The sequence below is a fragment of the Leptosomus discolor genome, chromosome 6 (assembly GCF_034619465.1).
Source record: "Leptosomus discolor isolate bLepDis1 chromosome 6, bLepDis1.hap2, whole genome shotgun sequence".
Classification (NCBI taxonomy): Eukaryota; Metazoa; Chordata; class Aves; order Leptosomiformes; family Leptosomidae; genus Leptosomus; species Leptosomus discolor.
This window is the reverse complement of record NC_141396.1, coordinates 31023173-31042042: the sequence shown is the minus strand read 5'-3', so window position 1 is coordinate 31042042 and position 18870 is coordinate 31023173. Positions and strand designations below refer to the sequence as shown.

Below are 18870 nucleotides of genomic sequence, written 5' to 3'. Positions count from 1 at the left end.
TTTTACAGGAAAGGTATTAACTGCTTCCTGAACAGAAAGAGGACTTGAAAGGGTTATTTTCTGATGTTTTGGCAACCTTCTCCTTGCCCCATTAGAGATCCAATCAGCCTGCCTTGTGTGCTTTAAATGGAGGGGAATAGGCCAGAAAGAAATAAAAGCAGCAGCTCGGAATGCAGATATAAGGAATGGTGCTTGGGAAAGGACCAAGTGTAGCAGCTGGTAAAGGTGTGTGAAAGAGAAGATTCTTTACAGAAACAAGCCACCATACGTGGGGACAAAACTCCACTGGCCACATCTGTCCTTGACGTTCCCCAGTGCACCAGCGCAGCTCAGAGGGACCTGGATGCCTGAGACCTTGAGGCAGGGTTTCCCAGTCAGGGGAGGATGGGACAGGGGATCCTCAAAAGCAGCACACTTGGAACCCTGCCAGTGCCCTTGGGTGAGCCCCTATGTCAGGCTGAGTGCGAGGGCACGGTGCTGCCTTCACACTTGTGTGCAGGGAGGGTCAGACTGGCTGCAGCCTCCTGCAAGTTGGGGATCTCCCATGGGATGCTGTAGCACGGTGGCGCAGGTGGCCATGCCTAGGCGGGCAGCCGTGAGCCCAGAAGTGCCTGCGCCAGGCACAGGAGGGAGGGCATGGCTGGAGGTGTAGCTGCTGGGGCGTGGGACTTGTGGGAGGGCAACCGAGGCCACAGCTGCAAGCACCCTGATGTGTGTACTGATATATACTTTTTTAAAGTCACTTTGGTTCCACTAAGTTTTGTTTTAGTAAGCAGAAACAGGTTCTGGAACATGACTTACAATAGAAAATTTGTTCTAAATTGTGCCCTGTCCATGACAAACTAGATGCCTATCTGTAACACATTGCTTTTTCCGTTTCTCCCTACTCAGCACAAACAATCTCACTCTTTTCGGTCCATTGGGACGTCCTTGTTCCCAGGCCATGCTTATACAACTGATGCATTCAGAGTTCAGAAGTTTTGGGGGGGTTATTTTTTTGATTGCTCCAGATTACCGGAAGCAATGGGTGTTTCCTACTGGTGATTTCACGTTTACTTGAGGGCAGAAATTGAACACATCCAGGGTGGCTGGGCCCAGGTGCCAGTTCTTTTGTGTGCCTCTTATAATTTTCCTTTTTCCCTTATCATTTCTATTCCTCCCCCTCTGCTCCTCCTCTTCCTGCCCCTCTTTGCCTCCCCTCCATGCGCTTCCCTCGCAGCACTGCCGGCTCTGCACAGGCCCAGTTTCTCTAATCAGATGAAACTGCAGGATTATCTCTCTCCCTCCCTCCTAGGCTCCATTTTATTTCCTCCCCAGCCAAGGGGGGGAGGCAGGAAGGGGCGTCACGTCTAGGCAGAGGAAACCCCATCTCCCAGTCTCCTGCCTTTGATGCTGTCTAACAATCCCTCCTCCTTCCCCTTATCATATGCTTACCTTAGTGTCAACAGCATCAGGCGGATCAAGGAGCCCAGTTTCTAAAGGAAATCTGAACTCTTTGGCTTTTGTTCTCCTCAGATTTCTGAGCATCTGTTTTAAATACCCTCCAAGTCACTTGGACAGGGAAGGTGGATGTGCAATCTCTGAGTAGGGGGAAGGTAAGGACCACGGAAACCATGTATTACTCGTTCTCTCGTCTCCTGTAAGGACACCGAGACCTCTCTGTTTTGCCAGCAGGTCTTTGAGAGTAACAAAGCAGATGAGGGGAAGGGAGAGAAGCTGCACAGAGACAGACCCAGGCTTCTGTAAGTGCTGTGTTGGCAGTACGGGGTTGATAGCTGGACTGAAAAGCCCAGGAAATTGTAGTTTTCTCTTTTACTAAAATAATGGGAACTGTGGCTCTGAGCTTTAATTGAATTTAATGTAGTTCTACAGAAGGTGGGCTTTTTTGTGCTTGTGTCGTTCACTTGGATGTGTATGTATTTGTCTTTTGGCAAGTGTTTCTAGAATATACTTGTCACTGTTTCTTTGGGGTAGAAAGAAACCCCATAATCTGATTCATCTTATTCCTCTGCACATCTGCAAGTTTACAAAGATGCTTTTTGATTATTATTTGTGTGTATGTTGGGGTTTTGATACTAAAAAAAAAAAAAGAGTAAATTTTATTGCTTTAAATTGTTACCTTTTAGTAGTAATCTGCCAGAGAATGGTTTCACTTGTTTTTTCCACCATGTGTACCACAGTACCACATGTTTTTTAAATTCCTGATAAATTAATACTCAACACTAGAGAAAAACTGAGAAATAGTTCAGTGCCTTCTGCATATCAGCTTTGTTTTATACTCTTCTTTCCTAGATAAATGATCAATCACTGTTTAGAAAGACGAACAAAATTTTCTCTTAAACCAAAACATGTCTTTTCCAAAGTCAAAGATTTGGTTTGGCTTTTTATTGTCACTAGAGAAAATATTTTAAATCAGAAACCATAGTAGAAGAGTGTTTTGTGCATATGTTGTAGTTTATAACCTCCTATGGTTTAAAGTAAGAATTTATGCTGATGCACTTCTGGATTTTAGGGGAAGAGGTTGAAAAGGGAGGGGGAGAGCAAGCAGTTATTTCTATTTGGAGAACTCTAAGCATGAAAGGTGACAAGAAAGATAACCATTGGATAAACGTATTTTGTAAGATGTTGATCTTGTGCATAAATACAATAGACCATAAAAGGATCGAAATCTACCTCTTTTCCAGTGGCTCATGCTTCAAAGTATTGATCTGATACAAAAATATCAGTGATTTCCTTGCACCTAGACACTGACTAAAGCTTGCAAATAGTTGTTTGCGCATTTAAGGTTAAGCATATGTCTGGATGTTCACAGGACCTAGATTGCAGTAAGATCCGAGTTCAAAGACCTCTGCATGGGGTCTTTGTGTAAAAGAATTAGGTTTGGGGAAAGTTTTGTTTATGAGGATGGATTAGATGAGTGCTTCATGTTTTCATGTTGTGGCTCAGTGACTCTGTAAAACGCTCTTCTCTGATTATAGGGGTTTGTTGATTTTTACCATACAGACATTTTATCTTAACTGTACTCTAGAGAGAGCTGCAGTTGCATTATGGTTTATCTAACAATTACCTAGGGCTGCACAAACAACAAGAGCAGTAAATTGCATATAGCCTTGTGATGTCTGAGCTCATTTATAATACCAAATGTGATAAATCCCCGTTAGACAGCCATACCAAATCCACGTTTTTCCTTCCGTAGCAAACTATACATATTCAAAGTACACTTGAAAAACAAGAATGTATGAGGGAGGGTGGAACAGATGAAAATGGTTGTTGATGATCATTACACTTCTGAAGTTTAATTTTCTTTCTGTTAAGGGCAATGACAAAGGGTAAATTGGAGGTAGCTTTAAAACACTCCAAATGAGCAGAGGTATTTGCTGTACCAGTGAGATAATATTACACCTGAGTGCAGGCTGGTTAGTTCTGTGCAGAACAGCAGCAAAATCCTCTTTCTTCTTCAGCAACACTTCTGGAGATCAAAGAGGCTGAATTTTCCATTTCTTACCCCTATAGTTAATGTTTTAAAATGAGGATGGAGTGTACTTGACTGGTCCTTGTATTTGGATATTGCAAGTTGCTACACAATTTGCAGGAGAATGCAGCCTAGGAAAGATGCTTTCAAAGGCTCAGGAACTAGACAGAGAGCTGTTAATGGTATTTATTAATTTTCTGTGTTCTATAAATACTGCTTTCAATTAATCAGAAAAAAAAAAATCTTATTTTTGTAATCGTATGCCACAGTTTTATTGTTGTAAGTGACCCTCAAGTCATTGAGCAATTCTCTTACTTCCTAAAAGAAACAAAAGTTTCTATGTTTGGCTGATGCATGTGATATTTCATCGGTTGTAGTCCCAAACCATTCTAGCCCAAGAACAACAGTAAAACATGAATCACAGTGTGCAAATGATGTTACACTTTACTTTCCTTGTGAGCTTGCACTCTATTTTTCTTTTTTTTTTCTTTCCTTTTTTTTTTTTTTCATTTCCTGTGGCTGTGAGCAGCACCATAGGATTGTGGGCACTGGCGTTTTGGTTCATTCTTGCAGCTTCATTGTACAGTAATAAGGGATTTTTACCTGGTGTAAACTGTAAAGCTGTATGCATATACCGTATCATATGTGAAAACACTTCTCTTTGGGCTCTTAAAATTTTGGATCATCCAGGCTCTTAATAGTCTTTTTTTTTTTCCTTTGGGGGGAGGGTGGGTTGTGTTTCAGTGGTGAGAGAGAGATCTTTTCTGTAAAAGCAAAAAGAAGGGGAGAATGAAAATAAATGTTGGAGTACAGTGGTCAGAAATATCTGCATGAGGGATACAATGAGAAGGCAGAGATGATACTAAATGAGCCATTCTCTGGTTAAGATCATTTCATGTGATATCTCTTATGGATGCTTTATAACTACTGAATTAATTTGGAGCTATGCAGCTGGTAGTTCATATGTAAGTTAAGAACTGTCCTTTAAGGAGTATCCTCTAATTCCTTAGTATGTTGGGGAAGAAGATGGTCTCTTTCCTCTACAAAATCTGTTAAAGTTCTTCAGAATAAAGTTCCACTCAGAGAAATTATCTTTAGCAACAGGAACCACAAAAAATCATTTTGGGGCTGCTTAGTTGTATATATACTTAGAGTGTGGGACTAGGGACAGGCTAACTGAATGAAGTTGGCGTCAGCCAGGTCTTTGCTAGGGTGATGTTGAATGTGAACTTTAAGCACGTGAGTTATATCCAAGTGTCATTCTGCACCAAAATAGCATTGTAAGAAAAATCACCTTTAAACTGGCCTGTCTCTGTTTGCATCTTTAAAGTAGTATGTCTCCCAAAATTATGGCTTAAATGTTGTGCAGTGTGGATTTAATACAAAACAGAGAAAGGAGCAGGAGTATTTCTCCATCTGCAGAATATTTGCTAATTAAGCTTTAGCAAGGGCATGCCTGAGTGTGTAAATGAAGGTTAATGGGATAGAGCAATTGTAAGACCTTCATTTGACTGGCAGAGCTTTACTCTAGTCAACAGTGCCTGGCATTGACAGAACCCAGTTCATCTGAGCTGAACTGAAAGATCCAACTTCCTTTTCAGCTCAACCTAAGCAAACCTGACATGCAAATTGGAGAGATGATGAATGCACGAAGCCACCATAACTCTTCTAAATGGGATGGGGTTTTTCGACTTTTAGAATTATTTTATTGCTTTCTGCAAAGAATCTGCTGGGAAGGTTCAGTGTTTGTGACTGAACAGGGTGGATAAGTACATCTTGAAATGTTGTCAAGGAAAAAGATACATCTTGGTTTCGCAGTTTTATTTGGTTCCCAATGGCCTCTACACTGTGGAAGGGGTGGAGTGCTTTTGTTGATTTAGTGACAAGAAAGGTGCTAACAGACTGGAAAGAAACTGCTGGAGTTCACTGCCTCCTTCATACAGGGATCACTTTTGTGGTTCTGTTCAAGTGTCATTCCTGTTTTATCTCAGTTCAGTAAAAGGCACAGGTTCCACTAATCAATTAAACAAATGGTTTAATATTGCAAAACGGTTGCATATTTGAGCCTCTTTTGAGGCTCAGGATGAGAAGCAATATGAAAACTTCTCCTTGGCAATGACAGATAAAAGCACAAAATTCTGAAAACAGTAAAAAAAAATAAAATCGTTGCATCATTCAGTTTGGAAGGACCTTGGGAACTCACCTGTTCCAGCCTCCTGCTCAAAGCAGACAGCTATGAGGTCAGATCAGATTTCTTAGGATTTTGTCCACTTGGGTCTTGAATATGGTCAAACCGATGTTTGAAAAGCAAAGAATTTCTGTAACACAGACTTAATTCTTTATGATCAGTATCTTGTTGTTAGCAGTTAACAGTAGATGCTTAAATAGTTATCATCTGGCTGTCCTCTAGTAGAGGTAGGGTCTTCCTCTACCCTCGTGATGACCCGAATCTGCATTCTCTTGCAGCTCTTGAGTTGTTCTGAGTTCATACCTCAATATTTTGTGTTTCTGACATTATTAAATGTTAATAAGGAAGTAGAGAATTCTGCAGCTCATTTTGTGGTTGAGATTAACCAAGAGGAGGGGAAACTTGCTTGTTTACATAAGGCAGGGTGTAAACAAGTTCTTGAGGAAGTTCTTCACATACTTGGATTTCACAAGCTTTAGTCTGCTGCTTTACTGTGTCTTGGTTTTTCTCTTCTTATGGTCTCTGGTGTCAAACAAGCTTTGGATAGCATCTTGTGAGCATGGGCTCTCCTCTAGCCAAGCTCTAATGTTTTTCTTCTCTCAGTCCCGAGAGAGTAGAGAGATATTCCCTTTCATCCCTTTCAGATGTTTTCTAAAGAGTATAGATAATAGTTTCCCACATAGGTCTGACTAGACCACAGAGTAATTGGGACAGTTGCTTTTTTGAGAGAGACACACCACACTTTGACATAATAACTGTTATTTATGATGAAAAATTAAGTTTGAAATGGAGACTTATTCTTCCTAGTTCCTCCCATATCCTTTGTTTATACAGTTTCAAAGCTAGTTTATACTGCAGTCTGACAATGGGAACTTATAGCAACGCTATGAAACGCGATTAGATAGTCTTCTTTTTAGTCATTTTCAATACTCACTTGACTATACGTGTGTAGCACCACTTATCCCTCTGGATAGAAATTGACAGTTCTTTTCCAGCTTAAAGATATATAAAAGACAGCTTGCAGTGTGAACCGAAGACTTAAATTTGTCACAGAATCTCTTTGCCAGAGAGATTTTCATTAAAAGTTCATCACAGTAAATAAAAGCTTGTAGGGGAAAGCAGCACCACAGGACAACATGGTCTGCAGTTGTAACAGCTCTGCTTGTAAAGGTATAATTAATCTACTCATAATAAACCATTGCTACTTAATACACCATATATATATAATATGCATGTTATTAGCATACATATTATATATACAATATATACATATGACACCTAATTTGAGAAATACTGTTAATACTGGGTTTATGTATTTTAAATCCTTAAGATTATGCATCCTCACATGATGCTGGGAAGCTGAAGGAGCAGGTGCTATAAACATGCTTCTGAGGCATGGATAGTGTCTGAACTTTATAGGTAAGATGAGTTTTCTGCAAGTGCAACAAGAATTTCACATAGAGATGCTCTATTTATTTCTTTCCAACCAAATGTTACAAAAGAAGGGCCAGAACATTCTTCTCAATGTTTTATATTTAATATCTTTCATTCTGGGATTTCAGAATGCTCAGCCATCATGAATTAAGCCTTTAAATACCTACATCAGGGGCTTCTGCATCTAATCCCTGAGTCACAGATGAGTAAACTGAGTCACAAAGTGAATGACTTGCTCAAGGTCATACAGTGTCAGTGAGCACAGACAGAATCTGTGGGCAGATTCCCAGATTCTGAGGCATCTTTCAGTCTCTAAATATTGTCTTCTTTTATCCTAACAGTGATGTTTGGAGAGCTTCAGATTACTGTGACTTTTGTTTATGTCACCATTATTCCTGTTTGATGCCACTATAGGAATTGCCATCTTTCTATTAAGGGTGATGTGTGAAAATGAAAAGTGGCTGTACTTGTGGCTACAGAGTCAGCATTTTAAAGGTAGATTTGAGCTTGCTTTGTCTGCCATCATAACTAGTTACAAAGCTTTGATCTCAGTTGGCATAACACTGAGCCCAAGTGAGTGAGTTTTTCTGGGAGGCTGGGCATGTTACGTGGAGGCTCAGCTCTACACTTTTAGTCACCTCCTTCCAGTCAGTACAGGGCACAGGCACACTAACTGTCCATTGACCTGCACAGATCGTGTGACAGAGCTTGAGGTGTCAGATGTGCCTTTGCTTGTCAGGGTGGAGTATCTCGTTGCCCTCGTATTCAGAAGTAACTAACTACGGTGCTGAATCCTGAAGTTACAATATCCATAGGGCAGGGAGGCTAGGCCAGATGAGTTCTTATCTTACCTCTAACTGTTGCTATTTAAGTGTTCAAGCAAACAGCAAAAATGATCATTTGGATATTTTCTCCTAAAACACATGAATTTACAAGCAGATATTTTAATAACTTAGCCAGCTTGGGTAGAGTTGTGGGGCATGCACACTGCTGACCTCTTCTGAAGATTGCATTACTGTGTAGCTGTACTCCCTTGCTGTGAGATTGGAAGCGGGCCATAAGTGGGCTTTTGGTTTTCTGTATGGTTTTTAGGTTCATGGTGCTTCACAGGCAACTGTGATTCACACAGTTTGCAGGCTTGGGCCTTTGATGGATAAAAGGTTTGCTGAGCAAGCTATGGACATGTGTTCTTGCAGAGTTCCAGATCAGTGGGTTTGCCTTGGGGGACTGAAGACTGGGCTGAAAAAGGGAGCTCTGAGGAGGATGAATTGTTCAATACCAGACTGAACCTGTCCCCTCCAAGCTGGTACATGTGATGGAATAGGATTTCATCCTCTGCTGTGAAGAGGAAAAGGTTCACTAGTGTCTGTCTCTCTGAAGTCGATCCAAATGTAGATAGGTCACTGCAAATTTTGTGCACTAAAAATTAATTCCTAAAGCAATTATTAAATGTTTTTCTCGCAGGACTTTTGTACTGACAGGTTATCAGTAGCCAGCATAAACCTGGCAGCTGAATTAACAGTTTCATTTTGCATAATTCTGTTCTGCTTAAAACAGAAAGGCAATTATATTAATGTACCACTTCTGCAGGCACACACTGTTCACTGTAAGCATGATTCTGGGTCAGTGTTGCCTGCTGTCATAATATTTGATGGGTTGGGTTTGGTTTCTTTTAAAGCCCCAGCTGCTGAAAACAGCTGATTACATGACCATATCAGCTGAAAAAGTTTTAAGTCTTCTGGTCCTTACATGACCATATCATGAAAAAGTTTTAAGTCTTCTGACTGAAGAGGTGAGTTTTAAAGAAGTGAGCTGTCAAATACTAACAGTGAGCATTAGCTGTGACTGTACTACATCTCGTATTTTAGCTCTGTTGGATATATTGTAGGGCAGCTTGTACACTGAGGTCTATGTGCACATGTAGACATAGTGGGAGTAAGGTTTTGCTTTAAATTTCTCCTAAAAAAAAAATCAAAATCCTAAGAGATCTTTGAAGTTGTTTCTGGGACAGATGATTACATAAAGGAAGGTGGCAAAGAGGACATGTGGTTGCACAGTGCATCATGTGGTGTGGTGAGGACTACATCCCAACACATGCCTCCCTTGTGATAGAGTGCACCCCTCTGGTTTCCCAATAATTTATTTACAACCCTGTGTGAATTCTCCTTCCTGGGAATTCGATTCAAGTTGTCATTAAAAAAGTCATCCTTCTCGGGCTCTTCTCTCATAGCACTCTCATTTCAGCCTTTTTCATTTTAGAATTTAGAGTTCCCAGCTCTTCTTTCCCAGTCCAAACTCTACTGGGGCTGTGGGCTGCCCTTGCTGTTTCTTAGAAGTGAATGCTTGTCCGCTTGTATGACTTTTCTTATGCTGTTGGCATAACTGTTGGACACAATGGCCTTGTCATTCTGCCTCGAGGTGAATGTACCAGCAGATGTTTGAATCTATTCACTTTCTGACATGGTAACTATTTTATTATCCCATGGTGAGGTCACCGGTAATGAGGCTACCCATGGTAACTTCAGCGTTTGGGGGAAGAGGTCTCTGCTTGGGTTCTCAGTAAGGAGATAGCTGAGCTTCATTAACACTCAGGGAAAAGGGGACTCTCTCCTTTTCGTCTTGTTGCCAATCAATACAGAGAGGTGCTCAGCTTCAGATGGGGAAAAGACAAAATCTTTTAGAAAAGCCTGATAGACAAAGTGATAATTAACAGAAATGAAAGAAAAGCTGTGACTAGTCAACTTATATGTACGTAAAACACTCACAATCTTTATTTTTGCTGTACTGCGTGCTGAATGTCATAACTCTTCTGCTCCCATGTTTTGTAGCCTGTCAAATGTAAGCCTCTTCCTCTTCCTATAGGAAAGTCATGGTCCCAGTGACATGCACCACTGTCACCAGTGCTTCCAGTGGTGCAAAACTGAAAAATAATGCCATTCATTCACATGCACAGTATGCACTTGTCTGTCGTGTGTGTCTGACAGTATTTGTAGATGCCCAGATCAGTCTGTCCTGTAGATCTGTCTGATACTTGGAAATATAAGATGACCAAAAATATTAACAAAAGGGCATTAGCAGATTTAACTGAACAAGGCATAGTTAATTTATAATGCTATTCCAAAATGGAAAGCCTAAAGGAAGATGATGGATTAAAGGTTAAGTAATTGGGGTCTCAACCTGATTCTATATTAATCTAGTTGCATTGATGTAGTTGTATTTATGGAATTTAGAGAAATTCCTTGAAGTTCTGATGAGTGATACCTTTTCCCCTATTGTAACTCCTCTGTTTCTTCTTTTCCCTTATACTTCACCAAGATAAAATAACAATTAAAAACACCAAAACCCCCCTAATCCCAGACACTTGAATCTCTAAGCTTTTTACCATGGCTAATCCTGTTTTGCCAATGCCTTTCAAGTGTTTTGACTCCCCTCGCTCAACAGTAGATGTTAGTGATTACTGTTAATTGGCTATTTCTTTCAGAGGAGTGTAGTTAGGGAGAGGCCATCAGGTCTCATAATACTGGCATGACAGTCTTTGTGTAAGTGCAAAACAGACCTTTCCTATCTTGTGCAAGTTACTCATAGTTCTCAATGTGGGCAAGCAGGAACAAATTTTTAGACATGATCATACTCTATTTATTTTTGTAGTGTAAGCCTCTTATACTTAAAATGAGTACAGCTCTGAAAGAAATTAATGTCATATTAGATAATGCTCCTTTTTATGTTATTTTACCATGGTAAACATCTGTCTCAGAAAGAAGTTCAGTCACAGATGCCAATAAGGAAGAAACATTGCTCAAAATACCAGGCCTGAAGAGAACACAGCGCGAATATGCTGCATTGCTTCTGGTACCCAATGTAACTTGGATGTTTAGGCAGAAATTTAGTTAGTTCTGTGTGTGCTGTCTGATGTCCAAGGCAGGTGTCAGCAGTGTTTATGGCTAAGTGACAGCTGTCCCTCGGGTTGTAATTAAAGTTCTGTCATTTTAGCCATAAACTGCTCTTGCCTTTTCAAGTTTATAACCATGCTGTTTGTAATAAGATTAAATAGAGTTAAGAACCTACATATAGCAGCCTTCTATTCAAGAAAATCTCATAAGTTAATTAAAATCACACTATTCTCCTTGTATAAAACATACATGTGTTTCCCTTCGAGTTTGGTGCTGTGGTAGACATTCTGTGTTTGTCTTACGAAGCTGATTATTGTACAGGTTACCAAGTGCTGATGCACAGCAGGGCCAGAATGATGCAAATGAAGTGAATTCTGGGCAAAACCTTGCAACCCCCTAACACTGCATGTCTTCTCAAAAAGTGCCAGGGCTCGCCGTGGAGGGTCCTGGTCAGGACCCAAAATTAGCACTCATCATCCAAAAATTTTGGTATGGATCCAGTCACCTGACTCTTCCAAATTCCACACTTGCATATTAATGTTCTCTTGCTCTGAAACTGGCTCTGATTTTATCACTTATTTTGCAGTCAGATGCTGGTTTTGAAAGCATAAAATGAAACACATGAATAAAAATAATTTTTTTTTTTTAATTGAATGATCAGCAAAGATAAGAAGGGTGAAACAGCCCACCGTCGCTATTACAAGTCTTGTTGATTTGTGGGTTGACCATCACAGTTATATAAAGCAAAAATAAACTGTTGAAAACTTAGAGAAATAAGTCTCTGGCATGTATTTTTCTAGTAAAGAGCGTTAAATTTTAAATTAAATTTCTCTTTGTGCCTTCTCAAATTTTGCACCTAACTTGCATTGTTTAATCTGATAGGTGAATCATACTGCATCACAATATGTTTAGTTACTGTAGTAACAGAGTGCTTATGAAAGAGCATAATCATTGTCGTGTAACTTGCTAAGTTACGGTGCAGGTTTTTACTTGAGACAGTACTCAAAATAAAAAATCTTTTCCTGGGATAAAGGATCCAGCAGTTGTCTTACTTTTACGGCATTCTGTGGTTTCTTTCTTTGCTTGTTGGAGGAAATGCAAGCATGGCTGGATTTCTTTTGTTATTAACACATCGTCTTATGTTAATATCCCACGTTACTATCCTCATTATGAAAACTATGATTTGTCTTGAGAATGTCTTGTTCATCGTATCACTCTTTTGAAGCCTGCCAATGCAGGGAAGAAATCAATCACTAGCAAATACATAATGCAGGAGCTACATACAATCATACTGAAATATCATGTGGTATTATTATATTACATAAAAGCTTGCTCTATATACTGACATGATTGTAAGGAATTATTCCACTTTATATCTACTTGTGTTTGTGGCCAAAATTGTAATCAAAACTACATGCACAGAATACAAAACTACTGAAGAATTTTGGAATCATAGTTGATTTACCAGTGAATGTCTTTCAATTGATAACATACATGATATTTAATATTCTGAGACTAAATTTACTAGTGCTTTAAATAGGTCGCAACTTTAATCATAAGTCATAACAAAATACACATTTGTTGCTTTAAAGTAGTTCAGTGGAATTAGTGAAAGCAGCCTAGATCCCCTCATAAGCTATCTGAAGCTAAGCCAAAAATAGTGGATGTTAATTCCATTTCTATCCTAATCCTTTCTCTGCTTGTCTAACAATTTTCTATATATCCATAGCAGGGTATCTGCCTCAAAGTTCATGCTTTCTTGTTTGTGTATTCAGGTGCATATTTCCTTTGAGTTTCCAAACTAAAATCTCTCAGATCAACTCAGAATCTACAGTAGGTATTTTTGAATAAAGTTACTTTCCTATAAATTATGTATTTACTTTTTGAAAAGCAAAGTTAAGCAAAGCAATCTTCTCCACTCAAAATGCGCAAAAGGGTTTTTTCAAGTCCCTAAGTACCCACTAAGTCAGCTGTGTTTATATCCACATTTCATGTGGGTAATCCGTTCCTGATTAGCTGATTCACAAAGTACAATGGCATTGCATGACTTTGAAATTGGAGAGGTTCCATGTTTTGCACGTGTGAAATGTAGAATTTGGGAGGGTAGGTATGGGATTACATGCTATTCCCAAAGTCTTAGGAAGAAGGACACCGCATATGCAGGTTTGCTCTGGGTTTATGCCACTTGTAAGTTTGTGTTTCTGGAGAGGGGAGTGGTCTTCTGTTTCCTCCCGGGGCTGATGCTAGTGATTGGTGTGGCTGGATTGACAATTTGATGTAGTGAGAGCTAAGCCAGTTTAAAAAAAGAAAAAAAAGAAAACTCAAAGGCAGCAAGCTGATGTAGTTTGTGGCACACCTGCATGCTTCCTCATGCTACTGTGAAATGCTGTGGCAACATTTGGTGAGGAAAGGTTGGGTCTACCAGATGCTGATGTGTTCTGCAGCTGTCACCCTCCCTGCAGAGCTCCGCGTGCGCAAGTCTGGCTCAGGGCCCTGCCTCTGCCAGGTGGGCAAAATGTCCTGGTTGTGTATGAGCCCATAGGCGTTTCCAGAGTGGGGAAAAGGAGCAGGGAATGGAGGGGGAAATCAATACGTGGTCTATAACTGGGGAAGTGTTCAGGCTGTCTGGGAAAACATAACTTCGGATTTCAGCACAATAGGAAAGTGCATTATTCTAAAGGAAGCTGATTCATCTTGTTTGAATGAGGATTTCCTTTCTTTTTTACTGGGTTTCTTTTTCCCCATCCTTGACTATGTCCTAAAGTATCAAGGGAGATGCTGTTTTACTTAACTGATAATTGTTCCCATTGTTTTTAAGGTCCAAAACTTATAGGATAATTGTTACCATTGTGCTAGCATGGAACAGTGGTCTACCTGAGCAAAGATGTTCAAATGCTGTCGATAGTTGCTGGTTATGTTATATACGTATTTGTACATGTGTAATATATGCAGCATTGGCCCATGTTTAGTCTTGATTTCAGCTGCAGTTGGAGTCTTTGTGGCTGGAGCAAAAATAAATCTCTTCAGAGTTCTCTTTGAAGGTTTCACTGCAAACATCCCACTGGGTGTTGATTTCAGTGATGCCAATGTATTTGGGCTGTTTCATTCATCTGAATGTGTTTCTTCACATTCAGGTGATGAATCAATGTCAAATTGTATAACTTCTTCCAGTTACAGAGGTTTCTGCAGCAATGCTACATGAAGAAAGCAAATAGAGGTCTTGATACCTGTGTCTGTATATATTTGAACCTTGTAAACTTTGTGAGAGAGCTCTTCAAAGTTTGCACAGCCTTATATTATCTGTAACAGGATCTGTCTGAAGCTTCCTTTCACCTGAGACTCAATATTTGTGACTGAGGATTTCCATTAGTAAATGTTGTTTCATCCCAGTGTGTATGAGGTGTTATCTTTTAAAGAGATTAAATGTAAGGCCTTCACCTTGCAGACAGCTACGCTCTGGTGTTTAATCCTATTGACTCCTTTGAACTCTATGTGGCAGACTATACCCATATGTGTAAGTGGCTGCAGGATAGACAACGTGCTGGAGGAGATGAGTGAAGTGTTTTAAAACTGCCACTTTCCCAGTTCTTGTTTCTTTTCTAAGTGTTGAGTGAGATTTTTGTGGGGCCTTTTAAAAAACCTGCAGAAATACATCGATGGCCAGCCTGGAAAGAAGTGTTTGCTTTTCACTGCAGCTGTGGTCAGCAGTGCCTCTAACCCAGGAATCTGAAATTCCGTTCCTGTAAGAAAAGACGCTTTTGTGTTGTCCTTAGATGCCACCAGCCTGTGGAGTCCCACAGGCCAGAGAGGTTGTGGCATACAGAGCAGGCTTGGTGCGGGTGGTGTCGAGCAGGCCTAACAAGCACATAGGAAGGAGGGGAAGCTGCCTTTTATCAGCATACAGTCCAAATTTGGGCAAGCCCTAGTGCTAGAGGATATTGGTGCCAATCGCAAGTCCCTGCTACGCAGCCCGCAATGAGAAGGATCTCAGAGAAGTGACGGCAAATATTATTTTTTAATGTTGTCTTGCTCAATTTAATTTCATTATGGAAAACAGCCAAGGCAAGTGGATTTCAGGTGATGGAAAAACTGCTACCTGAACTATTAGCTTGCCAAAGTTAACAATGAAAAAGCGTAAGCAGTGATAGCTGTCTGGATCAGCAGTAGAGCTCTTGGTTTGTGGATGGAGAAAAAGGCATGCTCTTTGTTAGTTATGTTGGTAGATGACTCTTTGAGCCCGTAAATATCATATTAAAGGCTTCTCTGAGGGGTTTGAATGTGAGTTCTTGCAGCCACTGGTCTTTTGGCACTATGAGTGAACTTTTCTGTTATATTTACAGAGTGCTGTTGTCCACCATGTGTACATACTTTTCTTGTTCCACACATGCATTTTTATTTCAGTGACACAGTCCACAAGAAATTGTGAAGGTTTCTGTAGGAGTCCTGCTAGGGAGGCAGAGTGTAGAGTGCATCTGAGGGAAAGTTCTCTAAAATGAGAACTTGTGGCTTCCCCTATACTTCTGCACAACAAAATATCCGGTAATACCTGACCTGGAAGCAATGAATAAATGCTCTAGATTTTTCTGTTCAACAGAATGGGCTCTTTCAGGAAACATCTATATTTATATGTATGTGTGTAGATAGGTTTAGATATATGAGTGTGTTAAAATAACTTATACAAATTTTGCAAGACCTCTGTGACTCCCAAGGGAATGTGTATAGTCAGTCAGCGGAAGATCTGATTCAATCAACAAAAATGGATGGCTGAATCTGATTAGATTCAAAGTCTTCAGTTACAACTTCTCTTAGATGTGGAAGTGCTAACGTAAATGTTAACAACATGTAGGATACTATACCATCCAGCAGAAACCAGTGTTTTCTAACAATAGAAGTGACTGAGTGCACTAAAAAAAAGGGCAGAAGAACGACAATACTTTGATTAAAGATTTTCTTGTTTTGTTTTTCCCCTGCTTCTGGTGCAGTGAGTATGTACCTTCCACAACCAGTGCGAACTTGAGGATTCCCAAAGGTGATCAGCACAAGAAGCCCAAACCATGCACTGAAGCATGTACCCTTAACGGACTGTGTGCTGAGATGCAGACTTCCCATACAGCTCAGTGGTTCCTAGGGGAGTTTCACCTCCAGCCTTTCACTGGATCCCTCTTTGCTGCCACCTCCTATCATGCCAGTGGTAAGCACAAGCTAGAAAGCCCACTGATCCTGTTGTGGTCCAGCTGGGTATCTTCGCCCCATGCTGCCCAGCATTATTTGTGCTGGGAACTCTGGCACCAACTCCACACAGGCCTGGCAGAGCTAATTTCCTTGGGTTTCGTGTCACGTCTTCTCTGCCACAGGTAGTCAAACCAGTTTTGTCCGCATCTACGGTACAGTTGTGTGGACTCTGGGCAAACGATTGACTAAAATAGTGATCTTCTTGTGAAACGAAATCCGAAGCAGCTTGTTAGGAAGGGTAGGGGGAAAAGGGAGAACTTGTTCAGTTGTTGAGGCTTTGTTAATCTTTGAAAGCTCCAGTGGTTAGATAAATTCTGAAGTATCAATGTCAAGAGACTAAAAACTGAACAGTTTTGACAATACAGTTTTTTGTTTTGACGATACAGTTAACACCGTTGGCTTAATGAACACTGTAGTTAAAAGCTATCTTGTTTAAAAATACTTCTGTCATTATTTAAGTTATATAACATCTCTGGGTGTCTCAAAAATGGCTCCACTAGTTTCCAGGGAAATGATACCTGGCAATGTTGAAATTCTTATTGATAAAAGGTAGAAACCAAGAAGGATTTTTTCCCTTTATGTTTTATGACATGGAAACCCCCCAGAATTTCAATAAATCCTGAATGTAATTTAGAGAAGAACCCTTCGTGGAAACTGAAAAAGGAAACTGGCCAGTCTGAGTACACAGAGACTACAGTATAGTGCTTGTTAAAAAGTTATTTGTGAACGGTGAAAAGCAAGAAGCCCAGGCAGAGGGTCAATAGATATTATAATTTCCATAATTTATTTCCTTCTTAAATTACTTCTTTTTCTTCTCCACCATTTCTTGCAGATCTCTCTTTTTTGCAATGTCAGCTGACAGACACCAGCTCCACACTCATTCCTACCAGGACTCACTAAGTTCTACTTGTCACGGGCTCTTGAATGTCAGCAGTCACACCCTGTCGAAGAGCTCCTCAAGTCTGGCCTGTACTGCACAGTCAAGTTTAGAGGAAAGGCAAAGCAACAAACAGGAGCTGAAGAAGAGCCATAGTAGCACCATCTGCCATACCCTGGGAAACAAGAGTGAGGCAAGGAGTGTGCCAAGTCCTGGGTGCTCCTTCTCACAGCCTGGGATGATAAGACTCGGATCAGTGGGCCAAACCGTAAACGACCAGTCAGCCAATGGCAATTCACAGAGCAGAACTAAGACTATCAACCATTTTCTTATTGATGAGCAGTCTGCAGGATCCTGGGAAGTGGGGCACACTAAGATGTGTGTAAAGAGCAGCACTGTTGAGAATGTTTCTTCAGCCTGCATTGTCCACCAGCAAAGCATGTGTGAAATGGAAGAACCAGAAACTGCCCTTCGGAGAAGCCACTCAGACCTAACCTGCAGTTGCAAACAGCAGACTTATGTCACTCTCATAGAGACCAGTGCTACTCACTCCAGCCTAAACTCTTCTAGCTGCAGGCATGGTCCACAAGTGGCTAGGATGTCTTTCCAAACACAGAGATGTGGATCAGAAACAAATGAAAATACCTCTCGCTATCAAAACCTTGTGACTCATTTTCCAGTTCTACTGAGAGACCAAAAAGTACCCACAAATAGCTTTGACAGCGGTGGTATTCCACGTAACACTACTGTTTACACAGATCCCGGAACATTTCACAGTGTTGTTCTAGGACCCCACCTGCCTGGAAATGGTTTCTCAAACAGGACAATGTTCAGTCAGGCCACTGGGATTGTTCATGGTGGTCTGACTTACGGTAATATTCCAAACTCTGCACACTCCCCCATGGTGATGACAGTTCATAACAATTCTGCAGGGCCCTGTACTGCAAAGCAGGACCCTTGTATGAAGGTAGATGCCACCATCCCTGCCTATTGCCATTCTTTGCCCATACCATCTATACAGCTTGTTCCGCGGTTGGTATGCTCGGTTAGTGAGTCGGGAAAAGAGCAGGCAGCACCTGGCTATTTTCACTCCTTTTCTACTTCAGACATTCTGACCTATCCTAAGCTGGTGTCTTCGGTAAGTGAATCAGGCCTGGATGCCAAAAGAGTCCTGAAGTGCTGTAGCACTCCTGGAGAACAACTGCAACATGCTCAACACTGTGCTCAGCAGGAGAGAGCTCCTCCAGAAACAAAGGCTGCCTGTGTTGCCTTTAGTAGCCAGCAAGGTGCAGACATGGCAATGACAACGAAGGATATGTGGACTATGACCTCCATGAATGATTTAACCAAGGGACTGAAACCAGCTCTTGAGCGTAGAGATGCTGAGGTGCAAACTCTTCCAACCATGGAATGCAAATCTGTGGCAACAAGCCCAGCAGCTGCAGCAGAAGGCCATTCGCATGTGTTCCCAGAGGTGAATCTGGAGCAAGACTTGCAGGCCCCCAAATCTCCAGTACGTGAAGTGAGATGGGATGATGAAGGAATGACATGGGAAGTGTATGGGGCATCTGTGGATCCAGAAGTCCTTGGGTTAGCCATTCAAAAACATCTTGAGATTCAAATAGAACAATTCCAGACAGAGCCTGCTCAGCTGGCTGAGAAAAGTAATGAGGAGCCATCCTCTGATAAAATGGGGAAAAAAAAGCCATTCAGAACAATGATGCATTCTCTGAGATATCCGAGCTGTTGTGCTCGTTCCAGTACTGCAGTGGAGTGA

At 40.9% G+C, this 18870-nt stretch overlaps 1 protein-coding gene across 1 annotated transcript; it reads left to right on the top strand.

Annotated features, from left to right (window-relative positions):
- The first annotated feature begins 17064 nt into the window (after positions 1 to 17064).
- GPRIN2 (G protein regulated inducer of neurite outgrowth 2) lies at positions 17065 to 18870 on the top strand. Its single transcript, XM_009946334.1, has one exon. It carries the CDS (start codon positions 17065 to 17067, stop codon positions 18868 to 18870), a length of 1806 nt encoding a protein of 601 aa, XP_009944636.1.